This window comes from Phodopus roborovskii, unplaced genomic scaffold (genome assembly GCF_943737965.1).
Source record: "Phodopus roborovskii unplaced genomic scaffold, PHOROB, whole genome shotgun sequence".
Classification (NCBI taxonomy): domain Eukaryota; kingdom Metazoa; phylum Chordata; class Mammalia; order Rodentia; family Cricetidae; genus Phodopus; species Phodopus roborovskii.
This window is the reverse complement of record NW_026125543.1, coordinates 3,629,997-3,655,231: the sequence shown is the minus strand read 5'-3', so window position 1 is coordinate 3,655,231 and position 25,235 is coordinate 3,629,997. Positions and strand designations below refer to the sequence as shown.

General features: G+C 41.2%; 1 protein-coding gene across 1 annotated transcript; it reads left to right on the top strand.

Annotated features, from left to right (window-relative positions):
- The first annotated feature begins 1,794 nt into the window (after positions 1 to 1,794).
- Ankub1 (ankyrin repeat and ubiquitin domain containing 1) lies at positions 1,795 to 24,157 on the top strand. Its single transcript, XM_051176983.1, has 6 exons — positions 1,795 to 2,126; positions 4,158 to 4,301; positions 12,243 to 12,459; positions 16,630 to 16,744; positions 18,278 to 19,210; positions 23,968 to 24,157. Exons 1-6 carry the CDS (start codon positions 2,034 to 2,036, stop codon positions 24,095 to 24,097), a joined length of 1,632 nt encoding a protein of 543 aa, XP_051032940.1. The 5' UTR covers positions 1,795 to 2,033; the 3' UTR covers positions 24,098 to 24,157.
- Positions 24,158 to 25,235: the final 1,078 nt, after the last annotated feature.

The following is a 25,235-nucleotide window of genomic DNA, read 5'->3' as shown; positions in this document are numbered from 1 at the left end:
GAGAAGGCAGAGGTACAGATCAATATATATATATTTTGAGCCAAGTGTGTCATAAAGAGGACATCAGGGGAAAGATGTTCAGTTTTAGGGAAATGTCCAAACTATAATTTGAGCAATGTTCACACAATAACTCAGCCACCTGCACAAGTTCTACACTACTGTTACCGCAGCACACCTTGCAGTCAGGACATAGTGTAAGGAGGGGGTTTTGTGGCTGGGTTGATGTCCATGCTTCTCTTTCCATAGCCTGCAGAGTACCTTCTCACACCAAAGAGCCTAGAACAGTGTTTCTCAACCTGTGGGCCATGACCCCTTTGAGAGTTGAAGTACCCTTTCATAGGGGTCACACACTCTCAGCTCTTTCTTTACTGCACCATGTCCGCCTACATGCTGCCTTGTTTCCTGCCATGACAACAATGGACTGAACCTCTAACTGTAAGGGATCCACCCCAATTAAATGGTCACAGTGTCTCTTCCCAGACTCCTAACGGTGGAAGCAGGTGTATCTCTGACTCTATTGCCCATTCTTGGGATTCTCTTCCACCTCTTCGGTTGCCTTGACCAGCCTTGCTTTATTGTATCTTGTTTTATCCTGTTTATGTCGTGTCTTGGAGGTCTGCTCTTTCTGAAGAGAGAACAAAAGGGGAGTGGGTCTGGGGAAGAGGAAGAGTGCTGAGTTTCAAACCTTGGGACAAATGGCTGAGGGGTGTCTATTTCACATATCAAAGCAGACCTGGCTTCCAGGTTCTCCCAGCATCCCTTAGTCCCTACTTGTTACAGGGTATGGCTGACATACTCTGCCCTCTACCCAGAACTTTCCAGCCCAGGGGCTGGGCTGCCCTTCCCCCATTGGCTCTTCCTTGAACAGTCCAGCTATTTTGGTTACCTGCCCCTTTTGTACCTTTGCCCTCTTGGCTGCTGCACCTAGTTCCCTCTCTCCCCTCCCTCTTTTCCTCTCCCTCTTCCCACATGGCCCTGCTCAGTTAGGGTCATGTCCACTGTGAACTCTCCCAGATGTCTCTGCCTCTGCCTATGGTCTCCCTTTTATCTACAATAAACTTTCTCCACCACCATACTTAGGATTGAGCAGTCAAGTCCTTTCCTTTTTCTTCCTTCCTTCCTTCCTTCCTTCCTTCCTTCCTTCCTTCCTTTCTTTTTTTCTTTGATTCTTTCTCTCTCTTTTTTTTAATATTCGGGGGGGGGGAGTTTGGAGGAGTAGAGAGAGGGGAAACTGTGGTCAGAATGTATTACATGAGGGACGAATTTATTTCCAATAAAAAAGAAAAAGAAAGATTCCCATTGATGTCAAGTGGGATAGAAAGAGATCACAACGGCAGATTGTTCCAAGTAGAACAAAGACAAAAAGAAATTGCATTGTGTTGCTATGCAGCAGATTTCATTACACAAGGACGGGAAGGGAAAGCCATATTTGCTTCCTTGGTGTGAGTGGGTATTGTTCTGTATCCCATGGCAGGATTAAACACACCGCCAGAGAACAAGTACACAGAGTTGTTAGGGAAACTAGAATGCTTCCATGAAGATATTTACAGAGAACTTCCAGCAAAATCAGCAAAATCAACTCCATTTGCTTTGCGGTACTCCAATGGACCCTGAGGAAGGCTGTACTCTTATGGGTTCTTTGATCAGCTGTCCTCTAGTAAAGATAAATTCAAGACCCAGGGGAACAATGACTACATCACCAAAGTGCAACTCATGTGTAGGATCTCTGCATTACACGTCATAAGCTTGCTCACACTTGCTTCAGCCATTGTCTGGTGTTCTGGTTTATGTAATCTGAGAACAAGTTGGCTATTGTGACTATCTTCTTAGAGAAACATTTCCTCCAACAGCCACTGTCTGTGTTGTTCCAGACTGGGATAGATGTCTCTTTACGTTCTTTGAGTCGAGGTGGAGAATAAACAGTGAAAGCTGCCTCTGGCCATCAATTTTGACTTTAATTGGAAATTGGAAATTTTTCCAGCTGCCTCTGAATACAGAATTTTGTTTTGTCTCATTTTTGAGGAAGTAACTGTATGATGAGGATTTTTGTGGCATTTGAAGGGTCTTTTGAGGCATTTGATGTTTCAGCACATGAATCTGTGGAAGCCATCAAACAGATGGTAAAGGTATGTATTCAGTCAAGGTTCACTAATATGTACTTGAGTTTAATTATGCCTTACTGTTTAAAATGTGTATAGGATAGAAATACTATTAGGTACATTTTTAACACAAGGAACAATGAGGTTTTGAAAAATATCACTATTTGTTATATTGATAAGAATATGGTATATTTGGAGATCTTAGATAAAAATACAAACTGAGCCAGGAAATCCTGGTGGGGGTGGTGTCAAGTTTCACTTCTCTTTAGTGAGTTCATGGGTTCTGCCTGGACCAGATAGCTTATTGCAATTATTCATAAAAGGACAAAACGAAACACTAATGTTAATACATCAAAGAGAGTGCCAGTTGTCTGACAAATGCCTTGTTTGGTGAGAAAACCAAAGTATTTAGGAAACAGGGAAGACATCAATGAACTTGTGGGCTTCAATTTTATTTTGTATTCAGAGGAAACTGAGGCTCAGAGAGGGCATCCTTCCCAAGACCACACTGCCAGAATAAGAGACAGTCAAGAAATGTTTGATTTACAGGCAGTCATTCTCATTTATTAAGGATTATTCCTTTTGTGCTTTGATTTTTGTGGTTTTGTTTGCTTTGCTTTGCTTTGTTTTGAGATGGGATCTCACTATTTAACTCTGGCTGCAGACCAGGCCAGCCTCAAACTCAGAGTCCCTGCCTCTACCTCCCCAGTGCTGGCATTAAAGAGTATGCCACCATGCCTAGCCATTCTGAGAATTTCCTGAGAAGTGTCAGTTAGTGTTGGGGGAGATAATTGCAATCTTGATCTAGCACAGGAGATAATACCCATATGTGTCATGGATATGTTTGAAGTCGATAAAACAGATGAGCTCCCTCTCAGAATATTGTTAAATGCATACAGTACAGAAGATAAAAAGAGAACCACACAGGGTGTGGTGCTGCATGCTTAGAATCCTAGCAATGGGGACACTAGGGCGGAGGAATAAGAGATTGGGACCATCCTGGGCTACAGAGTAAGAGACTCTCAAAGAAAACAAGAAGAGAATTGAATCAAGTATAATCTTTTTTAAATAGTCTATTTCTGTTTTTATGTATGTATTTACTTTTTGTTTTATGTGCATTAGTGTTTTGCCTGTATATAAATCTGTGCGAGGATGCCAGATCCCCTGGACCTGCAGTTGTGAGTTGCCACGTGGGTACTGGGAATTGAATCCAGGTCCTCTCAGAGAGAAGCCAGTGCTCTTAACCTCTGAGCCATCTCTCCAACTCCCTAAGTATAATCTTAAAATAATAAAAATCACATTTATGAGTGTCACAGGATATGAGATTTTATTATTTACATTAGCCATGAGGTCCTAGCAGTGCGCTTAACAATTGTATACTTTCAAATTAGTGATAAGCATGTATAATATCCTGAATTATCTGTAACAGCAGTAACATGACAAGGAAATAAATGCAATTTTAATTAGTGACAAAGCCACAGGTACAGGTAATGACTTAATTAAATGTAATTAAAGAGGAAAAAAAATCTCAATTTCACTTAGTGTTGACAAAAATAGAGCTGTAGCAACTGGAGAGATGACTCAGAGGTTAAGAGCAAAGCCTATTCTTTCGGTGGACCAGGGTTCAAGTCCTGGTGCTCATATGGACAGCTCACTACCATCTGTAATTCCAGTTCCAGAGGTTTCAATGCCCTCTTCTCACATCCCTGGGTTCCAGGTACACATGTGGTACACAGACACATATGCAAGCAAAGCACTCACACACAGAAAATAAAAATAATAAAAAGTTTTAAAAGAAGGTGTAGTTTTTTTTTCCCTCAACTAAAATCTATTTATAAACTTTTAGGGAGCAATACAGTCCAAGTTAAGAACCCTACCCAATCTTTAGTCCCTTAGTTCTAAAACAATTATAGCAACATTGGGAAGGGAGGGAAGGAGGGAGTTAGAAGGGATAAGGGAGAGATGGAGGAAGGGAAAGAGGGAAGGAGCGGGAAGCAGTAGATTTCTGATCTGCTAATAAAGAGAAGACTGTTTTCATAAGGGGCATTTCTCTTTAAGGATCACTTCCACATTCCTCTTTCTGAAGACCAACAAGGCAGGTGGTATCTAGAGCTGGTGTATGCTGGAGCTGCCCTAAGGAACAGCTGGCGTCTATCAGATGTGGGAATATCTTTCTGCTCAACTCTCAAATGTTTCCTTAAGGTATGATAGAATAACGTTTGCCCAAGATGTCTCTCTCATTTTGAGGTAGCTTGTGGATAGCTCAACTAAGTACTTTCACAATTTAGGAAAGGCTTTGCATAGGCTGGTGTGGTCGATGCATACCTATAATCCCAATGCTTGAGAGGTGGGTATAACAAGAGGTTGTATATCAAGATCCTACCAAGAAGAATAAAATAAATAGGGCTTTCTTTTCTGTCCCCTTTTTAAAAGTTCTTTATTTAGATTTATTTTATTCTGTGTGTATGAGTACATGCATGGCTGGTGCTTGAGGAGTCTAGAAAAGGATGTTGGATACCCTGGTGCTCAAGTTACAGGTGATTGTAAGCCACTGGATGTGGGTTCTTGGAATCAAACTCAGGCCATCTATAAGAACAGTACCTTCTTTTAACCCCTAAGCCATCTTTCCAGCCCCCTAAAGATTTTTATTATGTGTATGCATGTAAATGCATGTGAGTGCAGGTGCCAGAAGAGGTCAGAGACCTAGGATTGCCCCAGAGCTAGAGATAAAGATAGTTGTGAGCTGTCAGGCATGAGTTCTGAGAATAAAACCTGTCCTGTACAGGAGTAATGTACACTCTTAAGCACTGAGCCATCTCCCCAGCCCTTCTTGTCTTGTGTTCTTCTCTCTTCCATTGATATTCATGGTCTTGTGCATGTTTCAAGCCTGTAAAGAGTAGTAATAATATGGATACAGAACTCCCCGTCTCTCTCTCTTTCTCTCTCTCTCTCTCTTGCCTCATCCTTTTGCCATCTGCCCGGTCACACCATGCAGGACTCCTCACAGATCACAGTCTGGTGGATGGCTCTGAAACATCTGTAGAATGAAGCAGATGAGGTCACTTCCCTAGTCATAAGGATTAGGGGCAGTGGTGTGGTGAAGTAGAAATTCTCAGTGACAGGAAGAATGATGAGCAGCATCAGCATCTGGGCTGGCTAGTTTTATGTCATCTTATCACAAACCAGAGTTTTCTGGAAAGAGTGACCTTTGTTGAGAAAATGTTCTTACCAGACTGGCCTGTGGGGCATGTTCTTGACTGATGATTGATGTGGGAGAATCCATCCCATGAGAGGTGGTACAACACCTGGCCTGGAGAAATCCAGGGTAGCAAGTCAGTAAACAATAGTCTTCCATTGGCTCTGCATCAGCTCCAGTGTCCTGCTCCAATTCCTCCTGCCCTAATAGCCTTCAGTGATGGACTGTGACGTGGAAGAAGTATGAGCTGAAACAAATTCTTTCCCCTAAGTTGCTTTTGACCATTGTGTTTTATCACAACAACAGAAACCTTAAGACAGTATCTACATCCAAATGCAGACAAAGTAGCCATCAGGTATATGTGCAGGAGAAATGTCTTTCCCATTTTTAGGGTGCACTTAATTGATGGTGCATAACTAGGGATCCTGGACGCAGCTTTCATTAAGGACTTTACAGAACCCTAACCCTAAAATATACAAAACTGTGTACTTTTGTATTTCCTGGACCCAATATCTTTAACTTGAAATTCTTTTTTAATGGGGCAAGTGACCTAATGAAGAGCTGCTGTTTATGCTGCTCTTTTTCATCCTCCAAAGCATGAGTTTTCATCCCGCTTAAATATGACACTTATTTTCTTGTATTTAGCAGTAAAATTATTTATGATACTCAAAATTAACTCAATATGCTTATATGATTTACTAAGATGTTTTAAAAAATAGTCTTCTAGCTGGACGTTGGTGGTGCACGCCTTTAGTCCCAGCACTTGGGAGGTAGAAGGAGGCAGATCTCTGTGAGTTCAAGGCCAGCCTGGTCTACAAAGCTACCTGGGACAGGCTCTAAAGCTACACAGAGAAACCCTGTCTCGAAAAACCAAAAAAGAAAAAAAAGAAAACTCTCCTATATTAAGTACTAAAGACATGTCATAAAATGCTAAGTATTGCATTACTCCATTTATATACTTTTAGTGTTTTCTGAGGATTTATTATTCAGGTATTCCTTATATAGTGTTTAACTACCAACACATGAAATTAAAATGACTATAAGTTCTCCAGTTTTCTTTCTCTAATACTCAGAAAAATATTTTTAAAGCAAACCAAATTACATTCGTTTTCTTTTCTTTTTCTGACAGTGTCTTGCTATGTGTGTATCCCAGGCTGGCCTCAAACTTTTGATTTAAGATGTTGGGATTACAAGTGTGCACCACTAGATCCTTCTTTGTCATTTAAGTCACTTCTCCTTATATTCTTACGTGAGTTTCTATATTATGTTCAGGCACTGCACAGCTACACAGAATCAACTCCTGATAACCTCCATGCACTATCTAACAACAATAAGGGCCCAGATTTTTATTTATTTATTATTTTTATATGTGTGGGCATTTGGCCTGCATATATACTCACATCACATGTGTGCCAGAAGAGGGTGTCCTGGAACTGTTTTTGGAGATGACTTTGAGCTTCCACGTGGGTGCTGGGACTCAAAATTCAGACACGTGTCCCCTGGCAGATCAGCCAGTACTCTGAACCACCAAGCCCTCTCTCTCTAGCCCCAATTTTGTTTTGTTTTTTCTTTTCTTTTCTTTTGTTTGCTTGCTTAGAGACAGTGGCATAAGTTCAATTCTAACATTTGAGCTGGCGGGGGCATTTAACGGCTGGACATATAGAATGTATTGAGTGCTTTTATTTAACTAAGACCTGCCTTGGTCTTTATTATTAAAAACTTAAATTTTATCCATTTCCAACGGATAAATATATTCCCATGGCTATCAATTCAAAAGATACAAAAGGATGTATATAGTAAAGTCCCCCAACTCTGGCAGTCTGTATTCATAGTTATACTGACAAAAGCATCTCACAGGTATTGCCAATACATCATCATCCATCCAAGTGCTGCAAGCTCTGCACTGAACCCTAATCTTTTTATGGGGTTCAAAACTGCAATGCAAGGAGTAGACTAATGGTGGCAAAAATAGTTTATTTAAGAGAGACGAGACAGACAATAGTTATGACTAACATGCTAATCAACACAGGGTTTCATTAGAAACCCTCACATTTTATGGTAATTTTACTGACTTCACTCTTAATTCTGTCCACTGGAGTTACATCTAGAGTTTGTTATCACAGACTTTAAGAAGGAAAACGTCTTTCATAAGAAAAAGAGTTACCTAAGTGGTGGTCCCTATTTATGTTAGGCAGCTAAACAGGCTATTGCTAAAGTCCATAATATTTACTACATGTATATGATAGTGAAAATAGATTTCCAATAATAAAAAATCTCCATTGAAAAGAATTCCAACATGCATTTAATCCATATCAGGTAACCAAAGGCTGCTTTCCAAACACATTATTGCTTTATTGCATAACTAAATATATACAAATTTAAGCAACATCCTTGTTTTGTAACATTTAATTATATTGCTGTATGCAAGTAAGTTCTGCCTTGCTGAGTTCAAAAAGTCAAAACATGTACCAGTAGATATATGTCATGAAATAAAACCAAGGTAGTTGCTTTTTGTTATGCTTATATTTTTGTGTAGTTTATGAAGTATTGCTTATCTATGTGGTAAAGAAATCTTAGGCAAATATTTAGGTGACCTACTATTAAACACATTTAAAAATAGTCTATTTCCCAGCATTCCTGCAGATGAAAACTTGAAGGTCCAAGAATGGAAGTTAATAAGAAGGCATATGATCATTGTGCAAACTTCACTGCAGGACACTGTGATACTTTCAGGGCCCAGATTCCCTCCCTTGCTGTGGCATTCCCCTCCCTCTCTAACTGAGGCAACATGCTCTCCAGTATTCTTGGGTTTTTCTCTTTCTACAACACTGTACTTATAAAAGCAGTAGAGACAGACCACAGACAACTTAAACAGAAAAGAGACATATCCAAAGGCTATTGGGTAGTTGACAATCTTTTGAGAAAGAATAGAAAGTCCAGGATCTTCAGTTATCTAGTCAGAAATGGCATCTAAATCTGGCCAGAGAACTAGTTCTGAGAGGCCAACCCTGGCTTCAAGTGATTTTTATTTTTAAGTATTTATTTTCATATGTATGAAATATATATTACACACACACACACACACACACACACGGGAGGCTGAAGAAAAGAAGGCATTGGACCCCTACTGCTGCAGTTATAGGTGGTTGAGAGCGGCCACATGGGTGTTGGGAACTGAATTCAGGAATAGCAAGTGAGTGTTCTGCCATCACTTAGTCCTCATAGCAAGCACTGGGCAGGCTGGCAACCTTGTAACTAAGACAGGGACACTTCTGAACTGCCATCACTAGGATAATCCCAATGTCTGCTGTTTCTTTTCCTAACAAAATAAAATAAGATAAAATAAAACCCATCATATCAAAGTTGAACAAAACAAGCCCACAGTAAATTAAAAGAGCCTCAAGAGAAGGTGCAAGAACCAGAGACTACCTTCATTTACACACTCAGGAGTCCCATAAAAACACTAACCTGAAAGCTATGGGGCTATATATAGTATCATACTCTGAGGACCTGGTACAGACCCTTGTAGGCCCTGTGATTCTGCTTCCGTCTCTGTGAGTTCATAGGAGCTTTGCTTGGTTGATTCAGAGGCCCTTGTCTCCTAGTGTCCTTCCCTCTGTTTCTCCCACTCCTCTGCCTCCCCTTCTGCCAGGTTCCTTGAGCTCTGAGGGGACAGATTTGATGGTGATATCTCATTCTGAGCTCTGTGTTTTCAAGGTCTTTCTCCCTCCCCCCTGAATAATGTCTTGCTGTAGATCTCTGCATATGTTCCTATCTGCTGCAAGAGGAAGCCTCTCTGATGATGATTGGATAAGACACTGGTCTATGAGTATTGCAGAATATCATTAGGAATTATTTTACTGTTATATTTGGTTTTCTTTTTAGAACAGAAGTATTTTGTAGTCAGAATTTTTCGTCAGAAACACCAGCTCCCCAATAAGGACATGGAGACTTACTATTAATTATAAAAGCTTGGCCAAAACACCAGTTATCAAGCACATCTGCTGGCAGACTTTTGAGTGAAAAATGGGCTCATCCCTCCCTCTGAGGGCTCAACCCTGTGTGTTAAACATCCCTAGTTCCTGGTTCCCCTAGTGTGTATCTGTGGGCCCAGGGACCTCCATGTTGCCCTTGGGCATCTATATGCTCCTTCTTCCATGCAATCAGGGACAGAACTGTCTTCTACTAGTGTACCTCATTACAATTCAAACCACAATTCAAATTTCACTACATTTGAAAACAAAGTTTATAAAGTGGTGGATATGTGGTTACAATAGCACAGTGGAAACTACTTTCTCCCTACATTACTAGTGAAATGAGAACAGGATACCATGTGTTGGTTGATGAAAAGTTCTAATGCTTAGAAAACCAACAAAAAATAAAAACAGACTTGAAGGTGTTTCTGGAGACCTAAGAATCTAGCTTCCTAGACAGCATTTTTCCCCGTGACTTCTGATTTTCATCTAAAGCTTTGTGCTATTTTTCAACTCACCCTGGTTACGACTTGCTCCAGAGTTACCTATATGTATGCACAGACTAGAGAACTTTTTCTTTATAATCATGGGATAGTCACATTCTGGTATACTTGTAATCACACTTATCTAACATTATATATAGCACTTTGCTGTTGAGAACAACTTAGTTCATTGTAAAGATCAACTTAAGCCTCAACAGTTTGTTAGTATCTGTTTAGTTGCATTTATTTGTCATTTGTTTGCATTTATTGATGAGTGTACATTAGAGAGCACTAAAGAGAAATCAAGGGACTCTAAATAAATAAGAGACCACTGTGGTATAAATTGTAATTTTCCTTTCTTCTCCACTACCTCTAAAAAAATTACGTATGTGTACATGTCTGTACACACACACACACACACACACACACAAACACCACATATGTGCAGGTGCACAGAGACCAGAAGAGGGCATCAGAGCTCCTGAACTGGATTTACAAGTAGTTGTGACCTGCCTGGTATGCTACTGTGGGTGCTGGGAACTGAACTTGGGTCCTCTGGAAAAGCTCTTAATCCCTGAACCATCTTTCCAGTCCCTCTATACTCCCTTTTAATTACATTTTTATAGTAATTTCTGCTTGCCTGTAAATACTTCAGGAATGAGGTTGGCAGACACTTACTTGAGGGAGCCAAAGGGCAATAGAAGTATCCTTCTTGAGTGAGATTGTTACAGCTTACACTCAGAACACTTTGTCCACTGGACACAGGCAGCATGTCAGCTTGTTGGGCTGGCCTCATGGGTAACAGAAGAGAGACTGAACTTGCTGTACTAATTCCAGTCTCTGAAATAGGTCCTTAATCACAACACCGGAAACTCATACTTCATGAGTAACATCCTTCCTCCCAGAGCCTTTGAGATGTGTATATTGATTATGTTATGGCAAGGCTATCTGAAAAGAGCAAAATAGACTCAACATACTATAAATTTGTAGCAGGAACAGATTCCAGGAGGAACCAGAAAAAAATATTAGATTTGGTTTGTTTTTTGTCCTTTGAGACAGTTACATAGAAAAATTTTGGCCCGGGCTGTGGTGGTACACAGCTTTAATTCTAGCACTTGGGAGGCAGAAGCAGGCAGATCTCTGAGATTGAGGACAGCCTGATGATCTACAGAGGGAGTTACAGGACAGGCAGGGCTACACAGAGAAAACTTGTCTCAAAACACACACACACACACACACACACACACACACACACACACACACACACAAAGAAAAAAGAAAAGAAAAGAGAAAGAAAGAGAGAAGGGAGGGAGAGAGGGGAGGAGGGAGGGAAGAAGGAAGAAAGACAGATGAAAGAAAGAAAAAAGGAAGGAAGGAAGGCAAAAGAAAGAAAGAAAAAGAAAGAAAGAAAGAAAGAAAGAAAGAGAGAAAGAAAGAAAGAAAGAAAGAAAGAAAGAAAGAAAGAAAGAAAGAAAGAAAGAAAGAGAGAAAGAAAGAAAGAAAGAAAGCCAGCTTCTATGTGGATGAGACTGGTCTTGAACGCCTGTTCTTCCTGCCTTTACCTCCCAACCTCTCAAGTCCTATGACGACAGGCAAGATGTGGTAAGTGGCTGAACTGGCTGAAGGGTGCATGAAGGGCCTGAAAGCCATGCATTTGCTTCTAAGAATGCCTCCATGATGGGGGCATTCTGCAGCAGCGCCATGCACTTGCACATGCCCAGCCAACAGCAGGTTACTGGAGGAAAAAAAAAAAAAAAAATGTTACAGTGCTGCAACCACTGAAGAGGAAGTAAAGCTAGTTTCACTTCTCTAGACTGGAAGAAACTATTCATTATTCATTCATCTTCCCCCACACCCTTCCTGGGCTTGCTTGGTTAAACTATTGCAGCCGGGATTAACATTCCCCCAAACTTTCCATCTTCACTTGGGATGTCTCAGTTCTACTTACTTTCCTATTAGGACTCTAAAATAAAAGGAACAAAGGAAACTTTTTTAAAAAGTACATTTACTATTTCTCTATTTAAACACCAAAAGTAAATATAACTGTATTTTTTTTTTTTTAAAGGCAAGCCACTCAGACAAGGAAGAGCACACAATTGTAAGAACATTGCCCCTCATGGTCTTGCTTGGAGCCAAGCTCCAGAGTGAATCTCAGAAAAGGGACAAAGATTCCGAGCCCACAGTAGTCTCTCTGTCTTAGGCACAGCATCGTGGAACAGTGCTCTCTGCTTAGGGCACACACTGACAGCACTCTGGCCACTTCTGTATCTGGGTCTGTAGAGTAAGTGTAAGAGCATTGCAGCCTGCATCCCTTCACTCAAGGGGAGGGGGAGCATGTCATGTCCTCAGGAAGAGGAGGGACACTCAGTCCCAGAAGAAAACTAACTTTATCTCCCCCGTTACACACATATCATGGGAGGTGGAGGTCCTCAGAGTGCAGTGTCCTGTACACAACCTACAGACAGTGAGTGTCCCCTTTCTCTCCCTGCAGAAAGAAGACAAGCCTACCCTCTATGTGTTTAATGCTGTGACCCAGGAGATGATGCCAATAATGGAGAACGTGTCTATTCTGGGTAAAAAGGTGTCTGAGTTGAGAATGCTGGTAACTCTGAGATGTGGCTTTCCCATGAGCGTCTACTGTCTCCGGACACCAAAGGGATTGGAGATGTATGACTGCAACACCCTCAGGGACTACCAGACTGATATCGGTACTGCCTGCCACACTTAATGTCTGCTGCCTCTCAGCACCAGAGCTCTTTGATACCAGATTTGTAGCTTTTCAAGACTGAATGGAAGCCTAGCAGACTGTATTTTATTTATCCTAGAATGCTTAATACCTTATGTGGTTTAGCTAGCTGAAGTATAGAAAGGTATATAGAGATAACTCTCCTGGCCCTCTAAGCACTCTGTTCTCTGCTTTAGGAAACCATGATTCTCATCAAGATTTAAAAATCACAGGTTAAATCACAACAAATGGAGTTGCTGTAAATTGAAACATCAGCAGGCACACTGAGGGTGTAAATTATCAATACTTCGCTCTTTCATCCAGGTTTGTAGAGTAAGAAATAAGATCTCATAACTCTGCTTATTCCTATATTTAATTTAAAATGTTTTATTTGTGTCTGTGCATATATATATGTGTGAATATATGTAGGGGGAGTTTTTCCTTGGGACCACCAATCAGCTCTGTCCCACCAGCTGTTACCAAATAATCACACAGAGACTTAATATTAATTATAAACGCTCAGCTGATATCTTAGGCTTGCTTTTACCCAGCTCTTATAACTTAAATTAACCGGTTTCTGTTAATGTATGCTGCCCCAAGGCTCATTTACCTCATACACATCCTGCTCCCTCTGTGTCTCATGCCCTCTCCTCCTGACCTGAGAGACTCTGCCCCTCTTCTTCCCAGTGATCTCTCTGCCCTGAAAATCCTGCCTAGCCATCAGCCAATCAGCTTTTGATTAACAATGGGAGCAACACGTCTTCACCGTGTACAAAAGGATTATTTCACAACAAATATATGTGAGTGTGTGCATATGTACAGGTACCTTTGGAGGCCAGAAGAGGGAGTCAGATCCCCTAGAGTTGGAGTCACATGTGATTATGAGCCAGTTAATGTAAGTGCTGGGAACTGAACTCCAGGTCCTCTGCAAGTACAGCCCTCATACTCTTAGCTGTTGCTGAGCCATATCCCTAGCTCTGCTAATTCTTAAAGCAGTGTTTTGCTAATATCCTCAGGGTGGAAGGATAAAACTCGAGTAACATCATCTTTGTCTTCTAAAGTATATTTCAAGCACATACAGGAGTACAAGTTTTCTTCTTTGATAATACAGGTGGAAGCATTACAACACACCATTCTGAAACCAGCTTTGTATAATCTCATTTTTAAATGCTGTCAGTTTTATACAACCTTTTTAAGAGCAGTGCTGTGCAGGATGAAAGGCTGCCTTAGCTGACTGGCACTGCCCAACAGGCAGATTACAACCTCTCCTCCAATACTATAGATTCAGGTCACATCTTTCTAGTCAAACATCAACAAGAAAAAAGTACTAGATTTGTCTTACCTAGACCAGAAAGTGACTCAAACCTTGGATTATTATGGAAAGGTGAATAGGTCCTTGCTGAAGATCAGTCCACCCCAGAGTGTTAGTGTACTTACTATAACACTGCTGCAAGAGGATTTGAGTTTTCCTAGCATACACACAGGGTTCTGTAGGCATGCTTGAGCTAAATAGTTTTGCTTTCTCTCACTGCTAAATCTACACTTACTGATATTTCTCCAGACTCTTATTTTGTTTAGCAATCTATTTTCATGTTGTTTGGAGCTGAGGATGTAAAAACTTTGATATCAGTTATTGTCTCCATTTTTGATCAGAGAAAGTGAAGTTGTAGAATTTGTCCCCAGAGTGCTGCTCTAGTTCTGAGTTACTTGCTGGAGGCTCACAGAGCTTGGAATGCAGGGCTCACACTGGCATTTGTACTCAAGCAACTCATAATCTAATTCTTTAACTGAAGATCAAAGGATAAAACAAAACTAGCTTGATTTCCGGAGGGTGTTCTTTCACTCACATACTTTTTGGATTATGACATTTTAAAGATGGAAAGAATTTAAAAATTACTTGGTCCAAATCTTTCCCACCTTTCCCACAAAACAAAACAAAACAAAACAAAACAAAAAAAAAAAAAAAAAAAAAAAAAAGAAGTTTCTGGACGGATCGCTCACAGTATATTGAAGAAAAGAATCTCTTAAAATAAGCATTTGAAGGGATGAGATGGGGGTAGTTGGGGTTGGGAGAGAGGATTTCAGATATAAAGTCCAGAGCTGCCTAGGAACTATTTAGATAAATCTTCTGGCTACCTGGAGATCACAGAACATTGGAGGAAAGGCTCACAAAGAAGGACGGGACAGGGTGACTCTGGCTGCTTCCGCAGCCAGCATTCCCCTGGTTAAAGCCCTCTGCTTTAACTAGAAGATTCCTGGAAGCAAGCTCATCCTCACTGTTACCTAAAGGTGAACTCTGAGTCACTCTTCAAAGGGAGTGGAAAATAATGTCTTAGAAATGCAGTCCAGCCTAGGTTTTCAATGTAAGTTTCTCAAGTGAGTCAGCATGCATACCTGCTTGTACAGAAATGTACAAAGCTGCCTTGCACACTAGGAATTTACAGTAAAGGGAAAGAAATGAGCCATGGCCATACCCTCAGTTATAATCCAAAAAACCAGGCTGGTGTAGGATGATGGGATCACAGGTGTAATTCAGGAGAATGTGGGCTGGAACACATGAGATGCAGAACTATGGATGGTCTGAGAAGAGGAATGGAAGGTATTCTGAACTTCCAGGCCAGGCCTGGAGAAAAATTCAAGCTACAGGTTTTGAACAAGATAGTCTCAAGGAGAAGCTGAAAATAAGAGTCTACAAAGGATTTGCCTGAAAACAGAGGGAAGTACAGTTAAATAACCAACCATGGTGGTACATACCTATAATCCTAGCACTTAGGCACAGAGAGGACCACAAATGTGAGGCCACCCTGCTCTGTGTGGCAAGTTCTAAGCTGGCTAGAGAAAATTGGAAGAGAGTGGCTGCCCCATTTCAAAAGGAAAAAAATGGAATTGGAGAGTTGAGGATATGACTCAGTTGACAAAGTGCTTGCCATGCAAACAGGAGGACCCAGATGGGATCCCCACCGTCCACACAGAAGCCAGGTGCAACCGCACAGGCCTACAGCCCCAGCTTTAGTGGACACAGACAACAGGTTCTATGGAGCTACCATGTGGGTACTGGGAACCAAACCCAGGTCCTTTTCAAGAGCCAAATGTGTTCTTAACCACTGAGCCACCTCTCTCTAGCCCCAAGATTGAATACTTTCTGTTAAAATAACCAAGTATATTCATCTCATTAGTGTGCAATTTTTCTTTAGTCCTTTATAAATGATAAAAGTACACATATACCAAAGAATTGTTTTCAACTAAAATATTTTTTAAAGATTTATGTATTATGTATACAGCGTTCTGCCTGCTTATATGCCTGCAAGTCAGAAGAGGGCACCAGATCTCATTACAGATGGTTGTGAGCCACCATGTGGTTGCTGGGAATTGAACTCAAGACCTCTGGAAGAGCAGCCAGTGCTCTTAACTGCTGAGCCATCTCTCCACCCCCCATCCCCCAACTAAAATGTTTTAGACATTTATTTTGTTTTAAACTCTGCATGTGTGTGTGTGTCTGTGTCTATGGCAGGGGAGGGGAGTATGGCACGCGAGTGCTAATGCACAGGAACCCAGAAGTGTCAGAACCCTTGGATCTGGAATTGCAAGTGGTTCTGAGATACTTCATATTGGTGCTGGGAACCAGACCCAGATCCCCTGCAAAAGCAATATGCACTCTTTACCACTGAATCTTCTTTCCAGCCCCAGATATTTTTTAAACACTTATTTTTTTTATTTTATTTATTTTTTTTTTTTTTTTTGTGCCATGACACATGTGGAGGTCAGGTTATAACTTTCAGGAGTCAGTCTGTTCTTTCCTTCTACCATGTGGGTCCTGGGATCAAACTCAGGGAGGCAGGCTTGGCATCAAGCACCTTAACTTACTGAACCATCTTGTTGGCTCCTAAAATAAATTCTTTAATTGAATAAAAGTAAATATCTTATATGCATACTTATTTGATATACCTGTCCACCCCAAACTGCATGGTATTAAAGGGCTTTCTCCAGCCAATAAAGGCCTGAAGGAAAAATAACATTCATCCTTTCCTCCTGATTCCAAGGTCTCATTTCACTATGTTCTTACTATGTTTGGAAAAAAACTACCACTAAAGCTTAATATATTACTGAGCCAAATTGACAGAATGGACCATAAACTGTCTCTCTCCATCCACAGGCACAACACTTCGTTTGGATGTCTGGGATGGATGGAAGGAATTCCTCATGGGATGTCTTCTCGGGCAAAAACCTAAAGTTCAACGATACTTATCAAAAGAAGGACCCGTGCTCAAGTACGAGAGCTAAAGCCTATGTTAGATGGATTTAAGTCACTTTCTTCTAAGCCCCCATTCAACCTTGAACCTCGCATTGAGTTTTCCCTGTGATTGGTTTCTTAATTGAAATGCCAGGCTTTAACAACATTGTTCCCTAACCATAAGCTGTTACTCAATTTCAAACGTTGGGTGTATCAGAGCTTAGAAAGGACCCAGTTGGGCTTCTTCATTAGAGGCCTTGTTGAGAACTGACTTGGCTACCTGTCATTACCTCCACCCCACCTTCACATCCAGTGACTATCAGGACAGCCCCAAAAGGGTACCAAGCTGCACTCCCACTCATGCCTCTGACATGAATCTCACTCTGCATGAATGAATGTGTTTGCTAACATCAGAATAAAAAGATGTCCTTTTGCTGGAGCAATAGTTTACTCTTTTGCCTTAAATGAAGGGTGATGTATGTCTGGGACTGTTAAACGTGCTAAGCTTGGAGAAGCTGGTGGATATTTTACTGTGTTACTATAGCCAGCTCCTTCCCAGAGTTGAATTAACTGTTAGTGGTAGGCTGTTTTAGAACAGTGCCCTCTTGTGGGTGATTTAAACAGGTTTTACCAAATGCAGACACTACCAGGAGCTCCAAGGGTTCCATAAAAAGAAAGCCAGGAGATAGAGTTCTTACAGCTATCAGTTTCTGTTAGGGATAGTTGCAATCTGAACAATTACCTGTGTTACTTTTAATACTGTTAGTGAGCAATACTGCCTGTGACGGAGCACTGTACTCTATTTATCTCCTTCACACATACAATAAATTCATAGTGGGCATCCTTCACTTTGTTTTACAGGTGATGAAACTAAGACTTCAAAGATGTACACAGTCAGACTCAAATGCTCTATTCCTCTCTACCTAACCAGCATGTTGTTATTTTGAGTACGTATTGTATACTGCACAAGATCCTAAGAATTGAGCAGAAAAAAAAAAGATGGTTATTGTGTCCTGTAAACATAAATCACAGAACAAAAGAGAGGGAAAAATCAAGTGACAAATTCCTGGAGAAGCATAATTGCAAAATATTTGGGGCTATGAACTGCAGGTCCCTTTGCCCTGTTCCTTCAGTATTTAGCTAACTACACTTGGACATCTATCTCAGAGAAAGTTTGGTGTAGATAATCATAATTATGTGTTGACACATAGTGTTATAATAAAGCATGAGGAACCTTGGTGGATCCCATGGCAGGTGAGGGTGACTGAGGCAGAGGGACAAATACACCAGGCAGATAGAGCTTAAGTGATAAGTTTTATCTATCACTCCACCATATTCTTTGAGACAAGGTCTCTCTCTCTGAAGCTGCCAGTGGGCAGCCAGTCCTAGCAATTCTGTCTCTGCCCTCACAGTGTTGAGTCACGGGTTCACCTGGCAGTACTTTTACCCACTGTAACAATACCCCTGCCCTTCTAAACTATTTTCATAGTTAAATGAGCATCGTAACGAATATTTTTGTATTTTTGCTGACTTACTAACCCTTTCTGCCAAACTTGTTCCACTCATTCAGGTATCAGAAAAGGGTAGCCCTGTACATCGCTGCTTTTCATGGACACACTGAACTCACTGAATGGGCTCTGAAGCAGGGTGTGCAGCCCCACGAGGCGGTTGGTGTTCATCCTTATCGAGCCTGGTGCCATGAAGCCCTTCACACAGATGTCTCTAATTGCCCTATTCACGCAGCTGCAGAAGCCGGCCAACTGTTAATTCTGAAGGCTTTTGTCAACTGCAGTGTCCTATGCCTGGAATGTAAAAATGCAGCAGGGCAAACTCCCCTGGCCATCGCAGCAAAACACCAGCATAAAGCCTGTGTATTATATCTACTGAGTAAAATGTGCTCCACAGTTTCTTTTCTAAAACTTTCAGTCCCAATGAGGATTTATATTAAAATAAAGCAGTGGATTGTCAGAGCTCAGAGTCATAGGGGCCATAAAAGCCAGCTTGGCAGAGCAAGGGTCTCTGGGGCAAAGGTTGGAGACACTGTGGTTGTGGATGGATTCACTAAACCAAAAATGACTTCCAAGAGCTGGCACAAGGCTGGAGACAAGAGCTGGCAAAGCACTCTGGGCAAACTACCACCTTGCAAGCAACAGTCACACAGGAAACATGTGGATTCTTCAGTAATTTCACAATGGGACACCAGAAAACAAATCACATTCCCATCCTTAGGAAACACAAACATGTTCTCAGAACTACAAAGCCATCAACAAGAAAACCAGCAAAATAAAACTGCTGCCGCTGGGAGAAAAGACAAGCACATAAAAAATGCCTATCTCCCCCAGGTCCCGCTCCCTGCAGTTTCAAGAGTGGATCATTCCCACCCACTGTCCCACTACACTGCTCCTGGTGCTGACTGCTTGCTAAGGTCCTTCTTCACGTCTTTCTCAGAGCACAGTGGGAGGACTCCAAGAGAGAATGCCATCTACTGCTTAGCTGTGGCAAGGTAATGTTTTCTCTTTAAACACGCAAGGGCATGCTGACTAAGGCAGGTCTAGGATGGGGAAATGTTCATGAAACCCTACTATGGCATGCTGAGTAACACAAGTTGTTTTAACACTTCATTACTTAATTAGCAGCAAGGACTTTTTCTCACTGAGCCTAGTGGCATTTGCCCCTAGCCCCAGCACTTGAGAGTCAGAGGCAGGGGTGTTTCAAGCCTGGCACGCATAGGAAGATCCTGTCTCAGAAAACACATTCCTAACAATTAAAGGATCTCATCTCAGATCTAAGGAAAAACTCAGCTGGTGTCATCAAAACTGCCCCCAAAGACTAAACAGCCTTGAAAGTAGACAAGAACAAAGTAAAAACAAATGGAACCATAAAGGCTTAAGGAGGCTTACAGGAGAGAGGACATCTGTCCTAGGTAGAATGGTAGGATTGGTGTTCATATCTAAGGTGGTGGACTAGCACAGTTAAGAGGACACACAGTGTACCAAATGGGCTTTCCAGAACATCCACACCCATAACTGAAAACAGAGCATTCCCACTAAATCATTATATACTGCTTTACATGTGAGGCGTGGCTGGATGCCGAGGCTAGAAGAGTACAGATGTATGGTTGGTTTTCTTCCTGCTCAGCATCATGAGAAAGACTTAGGCTACATCCATTGGCTTTCCTTTCTGTACTGGCTTTGCTGGTTTTTTCCTCCTAACTTGCTGCCACCTAGTGGTGAGAGTATTTTAGGCTGTAAAATTCAAAATTAAAAATCCAACTTTATAAGTCTATTTTTAAAAATTTAAGAATTAAAAAAAAATCAGTAGATATCAGTGTGGCCATTCATAACTATGATCCTAGCCTCTTTTTAACAGAGTATGGTTAAAAGACCATTTGCTTTCTATATTGTCTTTGCATTTACTAAACTATATCCTTACAAAGAGACACTATTATGTTGATCCATCTAGTGACAATCAAGGCAGATTCTGTTTCTACTTGCGTAAAAAATGTTTTGAAAAAATAACAGTAAGCCCTTCTAGAGACACCCATTACTTTTAAGATTTACCCAGTTCTTTACTTTTCTCCACCTGGCTGTTTTGCTCAACATATCACCTATGAAACTAATTTTTATTTTGTGTGTATTGATTTTTCTTACTTCTACATATTCAAACTCTGTGTAATATCCCATTCCCATATCCTGATGTATTTATCCATTTTTATTGGTAGAAGTCTGGGCTGTCTTTAACTTAGAGGCCGTTTTGAATAGAAATACACAACTATTTTTGTGTAAGTACCTTGGTGAGATCAGCATTTGCTTCTCTTGCTCTGTGTCTAGGGATGAACGGGTAATAGGATAAGTTTGTGGTTGGCTTTTGTAAATACTACTGATCGGGCTTTCTCTGTTATCCTGGGGTTTTTGCAGTTGTACATCATAAAGATTAGAACAGTCAAATAGTCAATTCAAGAAAATTTTTGAGGAAAAGAAATTGTGTTCATAAAGGGGTTAGTGCAGAAGGGACTCCCAGGAGGGTGGCCTACCTGGCTGTCTTTTCTTGAAAGTTACTTCAGGAAATCTGCGTTCTGGTTCTTATTTCTCAATATTTTTCTCTTTTACTTCAAGCCATCTGTTTTGGCTCACTTTCTATTGTAGCTTTCCCAGGATCTGTTTAGTCTTTCTGGGCTTCTGGGCTATGGGAAGGAAGAGAGACCTATCATCTCCTGCCCCTGTACCCTGTCTGGTTCATGAGTGCTATGACAGTCACAGAACTACTGACTGGGGTTCTTTTTGAATTGTCCAGTCAACCCAGACACTTGGAGGCTCTAAGTAATTATCTCTAAGTGACCACTGCAACTCTCTGTCAAACAGACACACACATATGTGAGCAGCAGACACCTCCTCAATAGCAGCATGCACTAATATGGAGCTGCTATTATAGGTAGAAGATGAACAACAACCTCGCAGTCCATCATGGGTCAGGTCAGCTAAAGGAAAGCTAGTCTCTCAAACCAGGACTCCAGACAACTCACCTACCTCCCCGTAGAAGCACTGGTTGGACCATCTGTCACTAAGTGAACTCTAGATTAACGAAAATGAAGCTTCTAGAGTTGAATAAAATATCACATTGCTGCAGCTAGCACAGGAAATGTGCAAATATGAGTTAACTTGATGAGTATGTGTGGCTTTTGCAGCAATGAGAGTGACTGAGACAGGAGGTCACGGAATCTTGATCCTTGGCATAGAAGACAGAGTAGGATCAACACAGGTCAAATGATATGTCTGTAGTGTTGCAAAACCAGCCTTCCTGTTGCTTATCAACAGATTCCAATGAGGTCCATGTGATCCAGAGTCCCAGTTAGTGATTATTCAAATGTGGGAGACTGGGCCAGAAGGCTGTGTTAGAGCACACAGAGAGCAGACAGCAGCCCACATGTTCACACTGACAGGCTCTGTGCTTCAGACACAAGTAGAGCTGTCTATTCTGTTTTGCTTGTAGTTTTAAAAGGCATACCTTACTGTTTCGTTCATGTTTTTGTGTCTCCTGTGCATAGAGTGGTATATAGATGGTACACAATACACAATGTGTGAGTGAACGTTGAAGAGCCAGGGTTCGGATGTCAGAGAAAGAATAACAATAAACTCTGAACAGGGGAGGAGTGGGAATATGCATCAGAATGAGGGAGAGAGGTCCTCAAATGAAGTCAGATGGCCTATGAAGAAGAGCTAACTAAACATGAGTGACTGTTTCCAGGTTTGGGAGTTAATTTTATGGGCAGCATAGATGGGTTAACTCACTTAGAGAGTTCAAAAAGGCATAACCACTGAGATAAAGCAAGAAATTATCCCAACACACCCCCAAAAAAAGTTGAATTTGGTAGGCATGGACCTGGAGACCACTCCTAATAGACACAGCATTTTAAAACTTAAAGGAAGAGCTGGGTCCATGGTTCAGTGGTTAAGAGAACTTACCATTCTTGCAGATGACTTAAGGAGTCAGTTGCCAGCACCCATGTAGCAGTAAAAACCAACCCTAACAACAGTTCCAGGGAATCCAATGCCATCTTCTGACCTCTGAGAGCACAAAGCATACACGTGGTATTCATACTTACAAGTAAAATACTCATTATCTTTAGTGTTTTTATTGCTGTCAAGAGACATCATGACCATGGCAAATCTTATAAAGTAAACATTCAATTGCTTGCAATTGCGAGGTTAAGTTCATTTTCATCATTGTGGGGAGCATGACACTACACAGGCAGATGTGGCCCTGGGGCTCAGAGTGCCTCATCTTGCAGGCAACAGGAAGTCAACTGAGGCACTGGGAAGTATCCTGAGCATAGGAAACCTTTAAGCCCACTCCCACAGTGACACACTTCCTCCAACAAGTCCATACCCATTCCAACAAAGCCACACCTCCTAATAGTGCTACTCTTTATGAGATTGGGGAGGGGGCAATAACATTAAAACTACCACACTCAAAAAACAAAAATAAAAATTTAAAACAAAAAAGTCTACAGGACTTCCTCAGACTAGAGGGATGATGAAGGGAAGGATCTAGGCAAGGAATAAATTGAATAATGAGGAAAGTGGATTTTGCAAAATGCATTTTAGAGGACCCAGGGAAAGAATGGCTGGAGGTGAGATTGGCAAGGAAGATTATATCTACATTAAGCAGAAATGTTTCTGTCCAAGTGGAGAACTGGTTCTTATTCTTGTCACCAGAGCATAGGAGTTAAGCAGGGAGAGCACAGAAGTGGGGTTTTATTAAGCAAGTAAAATAGTCAAATGTCTTTGCTTTTAAAAATACATCTGGTAGATATCTGTGAAAAGTAAGACCCCAGTAGAGGAAGGAAGCAGTGATATGACAAACAAGAGACAATACAGACAGAAGAGGCACAGTCAGGGAAGAGGGGAACTGCCAGACATGAAGAAATGCTTCTGAGGCATAGGCTATGTAAACCCTCACTGATGGTGTGTGATGCTATGTGATGGCGTGTGATGGTGTTGGAGCAAAGAGAGAAGGAACTGGGGTTTGTTTCTAGCTTTGTAGGTGGAGAGGAGAGCAAAGGTATTGTGAAAGGAACAAATTTAGGGAGGCTACAAAAGATGGGCAAAATTGTAAGTATATTGGAGAGAAATATTCCTACTGTGCGGGCCAGAGGGGACATTTGAACCTGTTGTAGGTGGCTGTGAGCTAGCATATGGGGCTGGGAACTGAGTCAGGGTCCTCTGCAAGAGTAGCCAGTGCTTTTAACTACTGAGTCTCTCCGGTCTTTCTGAAACTCATCTCATCGTACAAAGTAGCAGCAGCTGCATGGAAATCTACAAGTCTTTCTTAGTACAGATAGAACAACTGTAGTGAAGAATTAGTTTCACAGCATTTCAGTTAAAAACTATCAAAAAAAACTTGGTTTTAAATTTAAGAATACCACTGGGGTCAGGAAGGGTGAATAGCGAGGGAGAATGTGCTACAGAGAGTTGCCTAAGAAGGACAGAGAGAAAATGTTATGACCCAGAAAATTCTCCATGACCTTGCATGAGTTTCAGTTCTAGTAGTGGGCTAGTTCTAGCATTAACCAGGGAGAGTATCCTGCCTCAGTGTAAGATGTTGGCTTTAGAAAGACTGTTGTTAATATTTCCCCTCCAAACTATGTGACAAGTGAATTAAACAGTAATGACATCACTCTCAATATTCAGCAATGTACAGGGAAGACTGGGCCTCCTTGTGAATTATGTCTTTGTATTTTTTGCTTTGTTTTACTTGTAGTGCCTTTAAAGAGAAGCGATGGCTTCAACAATTAGGAATAGCAAGAGTCCTGGCCAAAAAGAGTGTTTCTAACCTGACTGTCCAAGGAGGTCCAGCAAGGTGTGAAAACCTTCCAGAAATTATGCTTTGAAAAGTCACAGCAGCCCTGGTTTGGACAGAGATATGGTCAAATAGAATCTCCAATTCTAATATCAACATATCTAACAACAGTTCTATTGCTACATGACTTCAACCTGATGTTGGATGTTTAACAGCAATCTTTCTTGGACACTGTATCATTAAAAGTTCTCTAGAGCAGCAGAACTCATAAAATGAATATGTGCTAAAAAAAAAAAAAGGGGGGGGATTCATTAAGTTGACTGACAAGATGTGGTTTGCATAGTCCAACAACAGCTGCCCTCACACTGGAGAAACTGGTACCTGCTCAATCCAAGAGGCTGGATGGTTCCACAATCCAACCTGATGCCGAAGGTGTAAAGGATTCTTGGCATTCACATGAGTAACCAGAAGAAAATGGAGTTTTCTATCAGGGAAGAATGCAGCAGTAGCAGCAATAACAACAGGAAAATTGAGGCACAAGGGCAAGCAGGAAAGAAGCAAAGTCTTTCCTGGCACCTTCTGATATATGGCTGCTGTGGAGGTTTGAATAGGAATATAAAAATGCATATATTGGAATTCTTAAAGGATTTTTGGGAGGAAGTGTTTTTACTGGTGATATTTTGTAGTTCCAAAAGCCCATGCCAGGTCCAGTCTCTCTCTGCCTACGGATCAGTATGTAGCCTTCAGCTACTGCTCCAGCACCTATCTGCTGATTATAATGGACTAAACTTCTGAAACTATAAGCCAGAACCCAACTGAATGTTTTCTTTCATAAAAGTCACCTTGGTCATGGTGTCTCTTCACAGAAACAGAGCAGTGATTAAGACAGCCACTATTAGAAGATGTCATTTATGGCTGTTCTACCCACTTTAAAAAAAAAAAAAAACTCACATCATCAGGGGCTCATCTTTATCCAGATATCCCCTCATATACATTCTCAAGGGCTAGCCTTTGTCTAGATAACCCTACACAGTTTTGGAGGCTTATCTCAGATCCAGTCAAGTGGATATCCAAGGTTAGCCATTAGGGATACAGATGTCCAAATGACACTTAAACCCTTAAAGGACAGTGCTGTTGTGATGTCATATTTTAAGAAGCCTCCATGAGTCTCAGAAAGAACTCACAAGAAAACAAACAAAAGCTGACACCACAAGATGCCTGTGGGGTTA